The sequence below is a fragment of the Fistularia commersonii genome, chromosome 25 (assembly GCF_037954325.1).
Source record: "Fistularia commersonii isolate RoL2024-O1a breed Wild chromosome 25, RoL_Fcom_v1.0, whole genome shotgun sequence".
NCBI classification, from domain to species: Eukaryota; Metazoa; Chordata; class Actinopteri; order Syngnathiformes; family Fistulariidae; genus Fistularia; species Fistularia commersonii.
The window spans coordinates 11,752,889-11,767,500 of NC_141308.1; the positions used below are offsets into that span (position 1 = coordinate 11,752,889).

Below are 14,612 nucleotides of genomic sequence, written 5' to 3' on the forward strand. Positions count from 1 at the left end.
GAAGAATCCGGCACTATCATTACTAGCCACGTTAACAAAGTGCTAATCACAGGTTTGTTTATTCGCAGTTGAAAAGCCATGAAAATAAACATCAGTTGCCGTTGCCTTCTCATTGGCTAGTTATCAACCAATCGCAGCAGAGCAGGAACAGGAACCAGGAAGTGAATCTCCCCCATTCTCCAGCTTGGGTTCAATGATCTCCTGTCTGGGTTCTTTATGTTCCCCAACATTTTCATGTTCACACCTGGACTTTTCAACCTCCTCCTACCGCGTTTCTCTCCATTTTCTCCCGCCAGGATTCTTCTGGATGTCTGCGTGATCGACAGGCGCCTTTTTTGATTGACAGGTTAAGCCCCGCCTCCCAGCGCTCCGGCGAGACGAGCCTCTCTAGCGCCCTCTAGCGGCCACACATGGTAGCGCAACATCTGCAAACACCATCGAGAAGAAAGGAGATCCCTCAAGGAGAGAGAGAGAGAGAGAGAGAGAAGGAGGGAGGAGAAGGGAGCGGTGCTTCTCCACGAGGACAGCGCGGATGGCTGTCTCTCACCTCCCTCCTCCTCCTCCTCCTCCTCCTCCATCAGCTCCACTCTCGATCCAGGCTCGGAGAAGCAGGTGCCTCCTCTTCCTCCTCCTCGACGTGCGACCGCCGCGCCGCTCCTGAGACTTCGCCTCCCGCCCTTCCGGAAGAGGAAGAAGAGGAGGAAGAAGAAGGAGAGGAGGAGGAAGAAGAAGAAGAGGAGGAGGAGGAGGAGGAGGAGGAGGAAGGGGGTGCATATTTTCCCGCGGTGCAGGCGGAGGAGGAAGAGGAGGGCAACACCTTTACGCGAGCGGCGCAGTGATGCCGGCGCTCGGCGGCGGCGGGAAAACCTGAGCGGAGGCGGGAAACGACCAGGACCAGAACACCCCCCCCCCCCACCCTCACTCACACACACACACACACACACACACACGCACCGTGACCATGGCGGACCAGGTAAGGACCCCCCTTCCTCCTCATCTTGCTCTTCTTCTTCTTTAAGCCGCTGCACAATGGGCTGCAACCCGTCTTTGTGTGTGTGTGTGTGTGTGTGTGTGTGTGTGTGTGTGTGTGTGTGTGAGTGAGTTCGCGGACACGAGCCTCGGGGATGACCCGGGAACCGGATCGGGCACACGCGCTGCTGTGACAAAGGCGTGCGCGTCACGTGATACGTAACTTTAGACGCACCGAAGGGTGGAGGTGTGCGTGTGTGAGTGTGTGTGTGTGTGTGTGTGTGTGTTTGGGGGGGGGGGGTTGTTAAAGTATTAATCTTGCACCGCGCGCGGTTATTCGTGCGCAGCTCTTTGCCCTACTTTTGGTCCCGACGGCCCCGCGGGAGGCGCGGATTAACCCGTCACACGCTGCTGCACCTGCACCTCTGCACCCCTTCACTCTTTCACCCCTGCACCCCTTCACTCTTTCACCCCTGCACCCCTTCACTCTTTCACCCCTGCACCCCTTCACCCCTTCACCCCTGCATCCCATCAGCCTTGCACCCCCTTCCACCCTTTTGCTCCCATCCTAGACGAGATAAGATAAGATAAACTTTATTGATCCTCATGGGGGAAATTCCTTTGACATGTTGTCAATCAGTCTCCATGAGCATTTCACTCTTCCAGTCCAATATACAATATACAAAACAATACACTACACTACACTATACTATACTACACAGCACTACACTACACTATACTACACGATACTACACTATACTATACTATACGACTACATGATACTTTTATGGAACTTTGCTTTTCTGCATTATTCTACACCACTACTCTTCTGCACTGTACTGCATCTCGACACAAGGTGTGTTGTTTAAATTTAAATTAGTTTATTTCAAAGGGGGACAATGCAGTTTCATAAAACACATTAATAAAACATGAGTAAAAAAGACAGAATTAGCCAAAGAGGCTATTTTTCATCTGCAGTCCCCCGGCCATGATGCCAAAAATGGCAATAAAATGGACAAAGACATACATTGTTGGACACAACAGCAACACAAATATAACAAATAAAATATAATATTTACAAAATATAGTTTACAGCATGTAAATGTGTTCACCAGACATTCTCGCAAATGTTTCTGAAATGTTGTTTGACAACTGTGAGTATATTTTTTTATACTATACTATACTATACTATACTATACTGTACTATACTATACTACACTACACTACACACTATACTCCACTACTCTTCTGCACTGTACTACATCTCTACACAAGTTGTATTGTTTTACTGTGCTATATATTTACACAGTACTATCACTACACTACACTAGGAGATCTGAGATATACTGTTTTACAACTTTATTGCATATATTTTTTTACTATACTACGCTTTTCTCTTCAACATTGTACAACTACACTACAGTAGGTCATCTAAGATACACTGTTTTACAACTTATTGTAAAACAGTACAATTCTTGTATTGCGTTGTGTACCATAATATATAATAGAAATATGCTATGCTATGCTATGCTATGCTATACCACAACCCCATAACATCATTCTGCATAGAAACATAAATCATATTCTTGAGTGTACCCATCACATAGCATCGCCCAGTGATGGTATTTCACATTTTACAGGATTTTACGACACACCTGCGCGTATATTCATATTAAATATATGTATATGTATGTATATACGTGACTTGATGGACTGCACCATATTCAAATGAGCCACTCCCGTTGTCTCTGCTCCCATTAATGAAGATCCAATACTGTACCGTGTCACGTTGGGCCTCCGGGCCGGCGCCGCCCCCGGGGGTCGGAGGGGTTTCGCCGCCGTAGATTAATTGCTGTATCAATATTGATGAGGTTCTCCTTTGCCCGACCCGCCTCGGCTGCAGCGCCGCTGCGACACTCGCATCTCGATTCGATTCGCCCTCCCTAAGTTACTTCGGGAGATCCCCTAACCTGTTTTTTTTTTTTTTGTTTCCTGTCGTTCTAGTACAGCATGTTTCTCACCACGGCGCCGCCCCTCCGCAGAGGCAGCACGCCGCTGCCCGTCAAGCACCAGCTGCGCCGGGAGGAGGCGGTGTCCGAGGACTGCGACTGGATCCCGGGCCTGGAGGAGCCCGCCGCTCTACCCATCAGCGAAACGGCGCCGCCCCGAGACGAGTCCTTCGGCCAGCCGGCGGCCGCCCAGCCGGGTTTCCACGGCCACGGCGGGGCGTTGAGGATCGTGCTGCTGGGACAGAACGGCGTGGGCAAGTCATCGCTGGCCTTGTCGCTGGCGGGGCAGTCGGACAGATCCCTCTCTATAGACTCTGAGACGCAAGCATGTGGTAACCGGCTGTTTATCACCGTTTATCGTCGAGCTCCCGCTGCTTGTTGGAACCGGTTCCGCGTTCCGGGTCCCGTCTTGGTTTAGAGCCGAGCGCTTACGGTTTCCCCGTGTCTTCAGGGGACGATACCAGGGCCTCCGTTTTTATCGGAAGCTCGTCCTTCTGTTTCGCTAGCATCTTCCCCCAAGGGTGCTCGTGGTTAGCTGTAGCTCTTCAGGCTTGTTTATGCTAACGTTCCCCAAGTCGCCAAACCCTCGCTGCTCACGTTCCCCCCCATGCGTTGTTAACGTCGCCCTTGTCCCGCAAAATTCTGCACTAGAGGCCATTGCAGAGTCCAAGATCCGTTTGGGACGATACAAACATGGCGGCGGAGAAGCTGTATATTGTTTGTACCAAAAAAGAGGCGGGGCCACGTGATAAAAGTATGCATGTGGGCGGAGAATTCTCCCCGGTTATTCCGACGCCATCTGCTTCAACTCTGCTCCTTTTGCTGTCGCACTCGAGCATACCGAACCGCGATACTTCCCCGTTAGCTGCTCGTAGCTAACGTATCCTGCAAGTGCTTCCCCGAAAGAGCAGATCCCGATTGTTGGTAAGAAGATTTTCGGAGTCATTTCGGGGACTTCCGGCGGTACTTCCCCGTTAGCTGCTCGTAGCTAACGTATCCTGCAAGTGCATCCCCGAAAATCTTCTTACCAACAATCGGGATCTGCTCTTTCAGGTGACATCGCTGGTTCGATGTGTTTCCTCGGCAACGCAAGGGAGCAAAGCGGATTCCGGCGTTTCGAATCGAGTCCCTTTCTAAACTGTTTCCGGATCGTCTAATTTATTAGAAACTCCGTTCCGCCGACTTTGCCCTCCGCCCCTCCGTCTCCCCAGAGCTCCTGATGGCTGCCCGGCCTTCTAAGCCGTCAAATCGATCCGTCACCGCCGCGAGCCCCCCCCCCCCCCCCCCCCACCACCACCTCCCCACGGAGTCACAGCATACAGAATTCATCACTCCCCCATGTAGGACGCTTCATGCATCATGAATGGACAGAAATGGCACTTCCTGTCGAGGCCGGGGCGCCTTTCCACGATTGACACGGCGCAACAAGAGCGGGCGGGGTTGGGGGTGGTAGGTCCGACACCTTTTAATTAACGCCACGCCACAAGACGGCGTCAAATCCAACGTTCCGGCCCACGGTATTGGCTCGGTGAGCGGTCGATGCGTTTTCCCAGCCGTTAATTAGCGGTTGACGACAGCGGGGATTATCGCCGGGGAGGGGTTAGCCGCCTCGCTAAAACAGACACCGTGATTGGTCTAAACAGCGGTTTTGTTTGATACTTCTTGATCTGGGATGATGATGTCCGTCTGGGCGGGGCAAACATGTCCTTATATCAATTTCTTTAGCGCAAAAAACAATAACACGAAGCGTTCTGATTGGTTTGTCGGGATTTAAATCTCCATCAGATTAACTTTTTGAGTTCGACAAATTGTCACCCTTTGGTTCGTTCGCAGGCGAGGGCTACGAGTGCACGGTAACGGTGGACGACGAGGACAGCAAAGTCGTCATTTTCGACAACTGGAAACAGGTGAGCCACGCTTTCGTTTCGCCTTTTTCGCCGAAGGTCACGGAGTTCGGACCGCTCGCCTCCTTCGTCCGACGCCGACGACCTCGTGTCGAATCACGTTAATTAGCGTGTCGGTTAGATGGTACCCGATTAATCCAGATGTCCGCTCGGCCTTTCTGGAGCGGGTGGCTGGGGGGGGGGGGGGTTTCTCCCTGAAGGTTAAATTATTCACACACTGCTACATTTAGCTCCGGGTGCTTCACACACACACACACCCCTCCCGTCGCCATCTCTCCAGCCGCCATCTCCGAATCTCTGCGGGACGCATTTTAGTTTAAGTCTCATCGAGAGTTAATTACATTCGCTATTCTGCGCGCGTCAATAGCGAAGCTTGGAATAGCTCCAGGGTGGTGATGGCTGAGAGGAGGGCGGCTAAGAGGAATGGATGGCGTCCCAGAATCCCCCGCTAGGTGCATCGTTCCCGTTATTTAACGTGCTAATGCCTGCGGATGATGTGCCGTGGCGAGCGGCGGACAGATGTCGCGCAGCTGCCGCGTGTCATCGTTTCCATCTAGCAAAGCGGCGCCCTCCGGACCTCCTGGCTCCGCCTCCTGGACGCCTCCCAAGATTGAAGGGCGTCCTCGCGGGGCGTCCCGACCTTAAACTCCGTTGCGATGCCCGCCGGCGTTTCGATGCCACGGCGCGATCGGCCAGCCTCCGACGCCCTCCCCTTCCAACCCGCTTTCCGAACTGCCAAAAAGACTCCGAGCTGTCGGGTTCGCACTCAGCGATCGTTCCTCGCGGTGTTTTCCAGGCCCTGACTCACGAGTGATTGACGTGTAGCGGCGGTCGGGTTAGCGCAGGGAGCTAGCGCCGCGTGAGCGTCAGAAGGTGTAGAGGAAAAAAAAAAGAAAACAGAAGGTCCGCGCAGTCAGACGGCGGCGGGATGCCGCGAGCATCGCCGACGTCAGCGGGATGATGCGGTTTTAAATATTCATCCGTAGCGCCCGGAATAGAAACGCCGCGGCACACTTGTCTTGCTAAGCGCCGCGCCGTCCGCAACTTTCGCGGGCCAATGCCGCTCCTTGCCGGCCAATCATTTTGGCGTGGCTATTTAAAGGAACCAGAGAGGAGATTGAGGTCAGCGAAGACCAGAGGCGCCTCCCCGACCCTCCTCCCCAACCACCCCACTTTGTCCTCATTTGCATTCGACCCTTTTTAGCCTGCGAGTTTGTGTTTCTCCGCTCATTCCAGCCCCCCTCCAGAAAAACTCGCTGCTTTTGTAATCACGGTATAAATCTATGGGGTTTCTGTAAATCATTTCTCTCTCGCTTCTGTAAACATCCACCGGCGTCCGGATCCACATTTAGCCGTTACGCCAAGGTCATTGGGTAGCGAAGCTAACTGTTAGCCGTAATTGTCCAGTCAAGGGTTGTTTGCGCTCTCATTTTGCTACGTGCGCTGTGAAACTGCTAACCGTGATAGCAAGCTAGACGCTAAGTTTAATCTAGCGTCAAATATTTATGCAATCCTTTCTTGTTTAGCTCGTCGTAGCTGCGCTGCTAATCATTTAACATTTTCGTTGATTCCGAGAAATCAGAAATGAGGAACATTGACGTTTGCCAAGCAGCCTCCCGTGTTTACGTTTGCTAATTGGATGGTGGGCAACGGGACAGGAAGTCAGCTGGGATCCCCCGTTTGTAAATCGTAGCGGATGCTAAAACGAAATTAGCTTGCTTGCCGTGCACAGAAAGTACCCACATTTCACAAGAATACCGCGGTAGCTAGGTTTTCCAAATTTAAACAGCTGACATTGTCCTTATCCCCAAATGTTCGTAAATCTAAAGAGGCAATGTTAAATAATAGTACTTCCTGTCATGACCCGCCAAAATAAGAGCTTTCTTTACTGTTTCAGTGATTCTATGCTCAGTATAGCTTAGAAAGCTAATTTCCTATGCTAACGACAGCGTCATTTATGGAACAGTCCGACGATGTCGCCGTACTTCTCCTCCGCTATCGTTTTTTTTTCAGATGCAATCTTCGCTAGCTGTTAGCATCCTGTTCGCAGTTAGTCTGCTCATCAACAGACATCCGGTTTGCATGCAGTGCCAATTTTAATTTGTTCGTTTATCGATTTTTGCTCGTAGCCTGCTGGCGGGGTCCCGCTGTAAACCCCGAATAGATTTGTTGAAAATATTCATAGCTACTTGAAAATCACGATGGGTGACATCAGAAGCGACCTTGGGGGTTGCATATTTACCCCACGGAAAATGGCGCTAAAGTGAAAAAAGGCAGCGACGTCTGGATTTTTTTGAAGCGGCGTCAGCCTCCCCCCCCTGACGGCTCCCTCGTCGACGCGGCGTTTGTTTATCCCCTCGGCCGCCGCCGTGCTCCGTCCCCGGAGGAGCCTCGGCCCGCCGAGAAAAGAGCAGCGTTCGCCAACTCGCCGTTCCATCTGCCGCGATCCTCGTCATCCCGTTATCAGATCCTGACAGGGTTGGCGCCCTGGTGGGGGATGGCGAGGGGGGCTCTTTCCCTTTTCCCCCCTTTCATCATTCTTCTTGTGTTTTTATTGATCTGCCGGCACTCACGTCTTCGTCTCTTTGTTTTTCTTCTTCAACTTCCATTTCTTCTGCTTCTTGGACAAACAAGCCGAGGAGACAGATGTGGCAAAGTGCACGTGTCCACGAAGCGACAGAGCAATCATGGATTTATCCATGCATATGTGTGTGTGTGTGTGTGTGTGTGTGTGTGTGTGAGTGTGTGTGTGCGGGGTGACCTCTTCTTCCATTCGAGCCGTAAGCCGCTTTATTTTTATCTTTTTACCACAAAGCAAATGACTCGGCGGCCAATAGACTGCGAAAGTCTGGGGTTTGATTCCTGTGTCTTTAAGTGAAGGACAAACACACACACACACACACACACACACATGCGCTGAAAAGCTTGTGCTGCTAAATTAGGTTAAATCCTGGACACAATAATAATTTGCGGGTAAAGTAACAAAATAAACAAATAAATAAAATCCCTGGAAATGTCAAATAACATAATAATCCTTTAAGTCCCAAAAAAAATTGCAGGCCCAAAAAATTAAATTAAATTAAATTAAATTAAATTAAATTAAATATTACATCATTGCATAGATTGGTGAATAGAAAAAAATATTGATAAATAAAGTAAGTAAACAAACAAATAAATAAAATACTCATTAGCCGGGAAATATCTGTATTTCTGCAAGAATAATTGTGCCATAGCAATTCCAGCGCTTGAAAGACCGTTACTAAATGGGACATCAGTTTATAAACAAAGATCAGGAATTAAGAAAATATTAGAATTGCAGTAGATGGGCTGTTGTTGCCTCAACAACCGACTTCCTGTTTGTACGAACTGCCGCACCATCGCAATAATGGTTCGGTTCGGCGTTCTCGTGCGGTCACATGTCCACCTGGAAGCTTTGAAGCACGAGACTACTTAGCTAGCAATAGCTAGCCGACCGACATTAGCGTGAATGTATTGCTACTGTATCGCGTTTAAGCGCAAACGTGCTAATGCTAGCTTTGATAGTAAAGGGATTTTTGCTTTGTTATTATTTATATGATTCGGATATTTGATCTCCAGCAAAACTTTGATCCTCTAGTTTTTTTTGGTTGTTTTTTTTTTTCCTTTTTGGCTGTTATTTCATCTTTGAGCTGCTAGCGCTTGTATGATTTTAATTAAAAACAAGCTGGACCCCCTCAGGAGGTCCGGGAGAAACATGACCTCCATTTTAATCTGTGAAGGGAGGAAGAGCGAGGTGGGGTTGTTTACATCATGTCATCATTTCCTCTTGAAAAGCCTCTCGAAAAGGTTGATGACCTCTTTTGGGGGAAGTTTGTACTTTACAAAGGGATGTTTGTAGTTGGCAGAACTAGTTTTTTCATTTCTCACGGCGGATGGATACAGTTGGATTGTCGGCAATGCAGCGCTTTCCTTTTTTTTTTAAATTTAGGAAACAGTATGCGCTGCTAATCCTGCTAATCAATCAAACTCCTTATTTTCCTTGAATTTATTTTTTTATGATCAAGCTTGGAATAGTAATGCGTGTGGATTTGGCCGGTAAACGGGCGAGATCCGTCCCCGACAGATGGCCCGGCTCCTCCTCTGCAGAGTCTAATTGAAAGACGGAGCGACGAGGGACTTGGCATCGTCCACATTTTAGCTGGTCACATGTTTACCGCCCCCACCCCCTTTGGTCCGTCCCCTCTACTTCCTCCCTTTCTGCAGCGCGGCATCCTCCGTTCACAACGGGTTTTGTTTTTATCCCTGCCCTTCGCTTCCTCGTCCCCGGGTGAGACGGTGACAGGTGGTGCCGCCGACGCCGCCTTCCATGCCAACAACCCTTCCACCCATCCGCCCGCCCGCCGGCCTGCCCTTTGTCCAAGGCGCTCCCTGTGAGTTTCCTGCTCCCGGGTTTGAATCGAATCACTTGGCCACCCAGAAGTTGGGAAGCTTCTCCTTGGAAAAGGGTGTTCACTTCGATGTAGGCCGGGGGCCTCCAACGAGGCTCCAAGAGTGTACTCAGTACACCTGATGGGAACAATGTACTCTTAGTGTACTCCCAAGGGATCTTAGTCGCCCCCTTTACCTTTGTCTTAAATATTGGTCACTCCCCCCCCACCCCGGGGAGGCTGCCGATGTCTCCATCTGCCCTCTGATTGGCTCAGCTGGTGGAGATACATCGTTTCTTCTCGACCTCCTCCCTCCAGTTTCCCGTTGCATATCCAGCTAGACCCTTCTTGCTGGATTCTCTTGCCACATTGCTGGGAATCATCAAGTAACTTATGCAAGAACCCAAAAGGACAACAACAACCAAGCAGAGGTTCTCTGATGGGACCCTTGCAGGTTCCTCCACAGTCTGGAGCAGAACTTTGCCCAACCCAGGTTGAAGGTACTCAGTGCACCTGATGGGAACAATGTACTCTTAGTGTACTCCCAAGTGATCTTAGTCGCCCCCTGCACCTTTGTCTTAAATATTGGTCACTCCCCCCCACCCCGGGAAGGCTGCAGATGTCGGGCGGAGTCCTCCACCTGCCCTCTGATTGGCTGATCTGGTGGAGATACATCGTTTCTACTCGACCTCCTTCCAGTTTCTTCTCTCATGTCCAGCTAGACCCTTCTTGTTGCATTCTCTTGCCACATTGCTGGGAGTCATCAAGAAACTTACGGAACAACCCAAAAGGACAACTAGAACCAAGCAGAGGTTCTCTGATGGAACCCTGGCAGGTTCCTCCATAGTCTGGAGCAGAACTTTGCCCAACCCAGGTTGAAGGTACTCAGTACACCTGATGGGAACAATGTACTCTTAGTGTACTCCCAAGTGATCTTAGTCTTCCCCTGCACCTTTGTTGCTTATAAGGCTGCTTCATTGAATATTGGTCACTTCTCTTGGGCAGGGACGCCCTCCCCCTCCCACAAGGGGCTGAGGATGGAGGGCAAGGTCCTCCACCTGCCCTCTGATTGGCTCTGCCAGTAGAGACCCATGGTTTCTTGTCGACCTCCTTCCTCCAGTTTCCCGTTGCATATCCAGCTACACCCTTCTTGCTGGATTCTCTTACCACATTGCTGGGAGTCATCAAGTAACTTATGCAAGAACCCAAAAGGAAAACTAGAACCAAGCAGGGGTTCCCTGATGGAACCCTTGCAGGTTCCTCCACAGTCTGGAGCAGAACTTTGCCCAACCCAGGTTGAAGGTACTCAGTACACCTGATGGAAACAATGTACTCTTAGTGTACTCCCAAGTGATCTTAGTCGCCCCCTGCATCTTTGTCATCCACAAGGCCTCCCCATTAAATATTGGTCACTTCATCACTTTGTCACTTTGTGAATTCAATCTAGTCCGACGTCTGGCTGTGATTCGCCTTCACATCGGAGAACCTGCTCCAGACAGCGATGTTTTTAAGTGAAGGAGGGGTTGGACGGGGGCCCCGTTTCTGGTAGAACCAGCTGAGCGCCTCTGACAGGAAGCCCCGGCGGGACGTTAGCGGTCGGGTGATTCAAAGTGAAGCGTGACGTGCGCGACGCTGAGCGCAGCAGCTTTCCTCCATCGGTCTGGTGATGCCACGGATTTGTTGCCGTGGCGCCCGACGAGGAGAAGTAGGTCGGGCGACGAATCACCAGCTCATCAGACGTCACCGAGCGTCTTGTTTGTACCCTGAGTGCTGAGCTAGCAAGGAAACTGGGAGTTGCACAGATGTAGTTAGATCATATAAGGTTCCACGTCTTCTTCCGGATTGTTCTGGAGACGAGATAGATACCCCAAACATGTTTGGTAGGAGTGGATGGGTTTTCTTTGGTCGGCTCCTGGTAGGATACCGGTGGACAGCGAGGTTCTGTCTGGCTTCTGTCCTCGCGTGGGTTCTCCATGTTTTCCTGGTTCCTTGCTTGGTTCCTTCAAGGTTCTCCCAAAGTGCCCTTGCAGGAAGTTTGCTCATAGAAGAGCGTAGGAGTGAATGGCTGGATGTGTCCATCGGTGACTTTGTGACTGACAGGTGATTGGTCCAGGTTAAGCTCCACCTCTTGTCCCAGTGTCGGCTGGGATTGGCTCCGCCCCCTGCCATCGGGATGAGGGGTAAAAACACTGAATAAATGAAGAATTTTTTTTTTTTTCCTCCATTAGAAAATGAAGGAAGAAATGAACAAATGAACTAAATGACTTTGTAAGTCGCTTTGGATAAAAGCATCTGCCAAATGACTGCAATGTGATGTCATGGAACGAACTAGTGAATTCATTTTTTCCAGATTATTTATTTCCTAAATTAATCCAAAAACATGGCTGGGATGGGGAAAGAGACAGTGAAAAAAACAAAAACAAACGAATGAGCTCGTGAATGAATGAATGAATTTAATTCCTCATAAAATAAACCCCGGTGCATTCCTGACTAGATAGACAATGAATCAATGAATTCTATTCCTCATAATCAAACCCTTGTGACTACATGATTTAGGAAATAGACAAAAAATGGCAGATGACAGAATGATCTATAGGATGAATGAATGAAAGAACAAACAAAGAAGGGGGTGAATGAATTTTATTCCTCATAAACAAACCCCAGTGTGCCCTTGACGATCCAATTTGGGGAATGTCAACAAATGAATAAACAAATGAGTCAGTGAATAAATGAATGAATTTCCATTTCATTGTTTACAGCTCTTAATGATTCTGGTTTGGACAACGCCTTGAAGAAAAGCGCCTTACATGTATGTCTATATTAGCATAAACTGTCGCCTTTTGCTGTGGTGGCTGTCATTCCCCTCCCGTCCAGCAGGGGGCGCCGGTCGTTTCGTTGTCTACCTTCTCACCCTCCTCCTGCTCATGCAACGTTCTTCTTATGATTAATGCATGCGTCCGTCCCCCCGTCCAGGACCTGTCCACGCTGCAGTGCGACGTCTGCATCCTGGTCTTCTCCGTGACGGACAGGCGAAGCTTCCACCGAACGGCGCAGCTCCGCCTCCTCCTCAGGGAGTCGCAGCCTCACACGCCCATCATCCTGGTGGGCAACAAGAGCGACCTGGTCCGCTCGAGGGAAATCAGCGCCGAGGGTACGTGTGCTAGCCACACACACACACACACACACACACACAAACCAGTGCTAACAATAGCATAAGCTACTAATGTCATCGGGTGATCGAGTAAACAGCATATCGGCTGAAATACTGAAGCTAATTTCAGCAAGTTAGTCAATCTCGCCTGCAGCTGGAAGCAGATACCGCTAGCAGTCGCGGGAGATGTGTTGTTGATATCATGAGATTAGCATTTGGACCAAAACGGGTCGCTTAGATCCCGTTGAGGCTCCGCCCACGAGTTGCCGCTTTGCCTTGTGCTAACAAAAGACCTCCTGCAGGGGGGATGTCAGAGGGCGATAGTGGTAGCACTGAGAATTGCGATAGTGATAGTACTAGCAATAGCAATAGAGGTAACAATAGCAAGAGCACTTGTGTTAGCAATCATGATAGCAATTGTAAAAACAAGAGCAATAGAGATAACTTTTGCAACAGCACTGGTGAAAACAGCAACAATAGTGATAACGTTAGAAATAGCAATGGTGATAGCAATAACTCTAGGCATAGCAATAGCAATACAGATAACAATAGTAAAAGCAATTGTGATAGCAATACTAAAAGCAATAACAATAGCTATAGTGATAGAAAAAGCAATAGCAATAGTGGTAACAATAGCGATAGAGATAACATTAGAAATAGTAATCGAGATAACAATAGCAATTGTAATAGCACTAATGTTAGCGATAGCAATAGAGATAACAATAGCAACAGCAATGGTGAAAACATTAGAAATAGCGATAATATTAGCAATAGCAATCGGGATAGCAATAGCAATGGCCATTGCAATAATGTTAGCGATAGCAATAGAGATAACAATAGCAATAGTAAAAGCAATAGCAATGGAGATAACTTTCGCAATAGCAATGGTGAAAACAATAGCAATAGCGATAACATTAGCAATAGCAATGGAGATAGCAATAGCTATAGTGATAGCATTAGCGCTGCAGTGTTGTTAGCTTGATCTCTCATGTAAACGCTAGGTGAAACTGTCTCTCACACACACACACACACACACACACACATTGTTACAGCCTTGGATAACAGAACCAGAAAATGCTACACGAGAGTGAATGTTTGGATGTGTAACATGACAAGCAACGCCACCCAGGTTAAGCTCCGCCTCTTGCCGCAGTAAAAGGCTCCGCCCCCCCCCCCCCAATGAGATGATAGATAACTCTCCCGGCGGAAACGGAGCTCGTGATTGGACGGCTCCTCCCTCGAACGGCCCGCCGTCGGAGCGTCCGGTACCCGTCCGTCTGCCGAGGATAAACGACCTCGGGGCAGATTGATAGATTGATCGCTGGCCGACGAACGGCGAGGAAGCCCGATACGGCGCCGGATGTCATGCTTTAATGGTACAGGCTAATTCCTGGGGAATCAGTTTACCATCGCTGCTTCTACCGTGTGTCGCCTTGCGACGGACCGGATGGCGATGTCAGGGCCGGACGCTCGCCGCTTCTGCCTCCGTGACCAATAACTGCTGTCGTTGTTCTCACACACACCCCCCCCCCCCCCTCCGTTTCCACGGCTACGTCACCCGTGAAACATCACCCTCTCAGCGCGTGACCTTTAGCAAAAACTGCAGCGCGGAAATGAAGATAAAGTCTGACGGCCTTTCGGCAGGAAGTCCCGAGTCCCCGGCGTTTTTATTCTACGATCGCCGCTTCCGCCTGACGGGCCGGGTTGGTTTGGAAAGTGGCGTGAATTTGAATTTGTGGATTTTGACGGCGTGGAATTTTGAGCTTCGCCGTGATTGACGGCGGCGGCGAGAGAGAAAGATGGGCTTTGTAAAAGCGTCACGTCCGATGGAGAGACATACCTTTTACAGCGAGACACAAACAGTATCTCACAGACGCAATCGAATCCTCTTGAGCCCACACCCCCCCCCAACTCCTCACACACACACACACACACACACACACACACACACACACACTCACTCGTTTCCCCTAATGTCCCGGTATCTTCTTTTTTCCTTGTTTTGTGTTTCCAGATGGAACATCTGTGTCGGGTTTATCTCCCACTGGCAGGACGCCGCTCGGCCGGCTATCTTTATGCACGCGTGTACTCGCTATACGTGCAAACACGCATGCACGTGCATAGACATGCACACACACACACACACACACACACACACACACACAGATACTGC

At 49.6% G+C, this 14,612-nt stretch overlaps 1 protein-coding gene across 2 annotated transcripts in view; it reads left to right on the plus strand.

The window, feature by feature from the left end:
- Positions 1-428: 428 nt before the first annotated feature.
- The window catches only part of rem2 (RAS (RAD and GEM)-like GTP binding 2), a 21,555-nt gene continuing 7,371 nt past the window's right edge, over positions 429-14,612 (plus strand). The window contains exons 1-4 of one of the 2 annotated variants that reach the window (XM_086172862.1): positions 429-973; positions 2,974-3,310; positions 4,812-4,885; positions 12,262-12,439. In XM_086172862.1, the coding sequence (XP_086028988.1) occupies positions 962-973; positions 2,974-3,310; positions 4,812-4,885; positions 12,262-12,439 (601 nt within the window). In that variant the 5' untranslated portion in view covers positions 429-961. The remainder of the gene's footprint in view (positions 974-2,973; positions 3,311-4,811; positions 4,886-12,261; positions 12,440-14,612) is intronic. The other variant, XM_086172863.1, reaches the window with a different exon arrangement.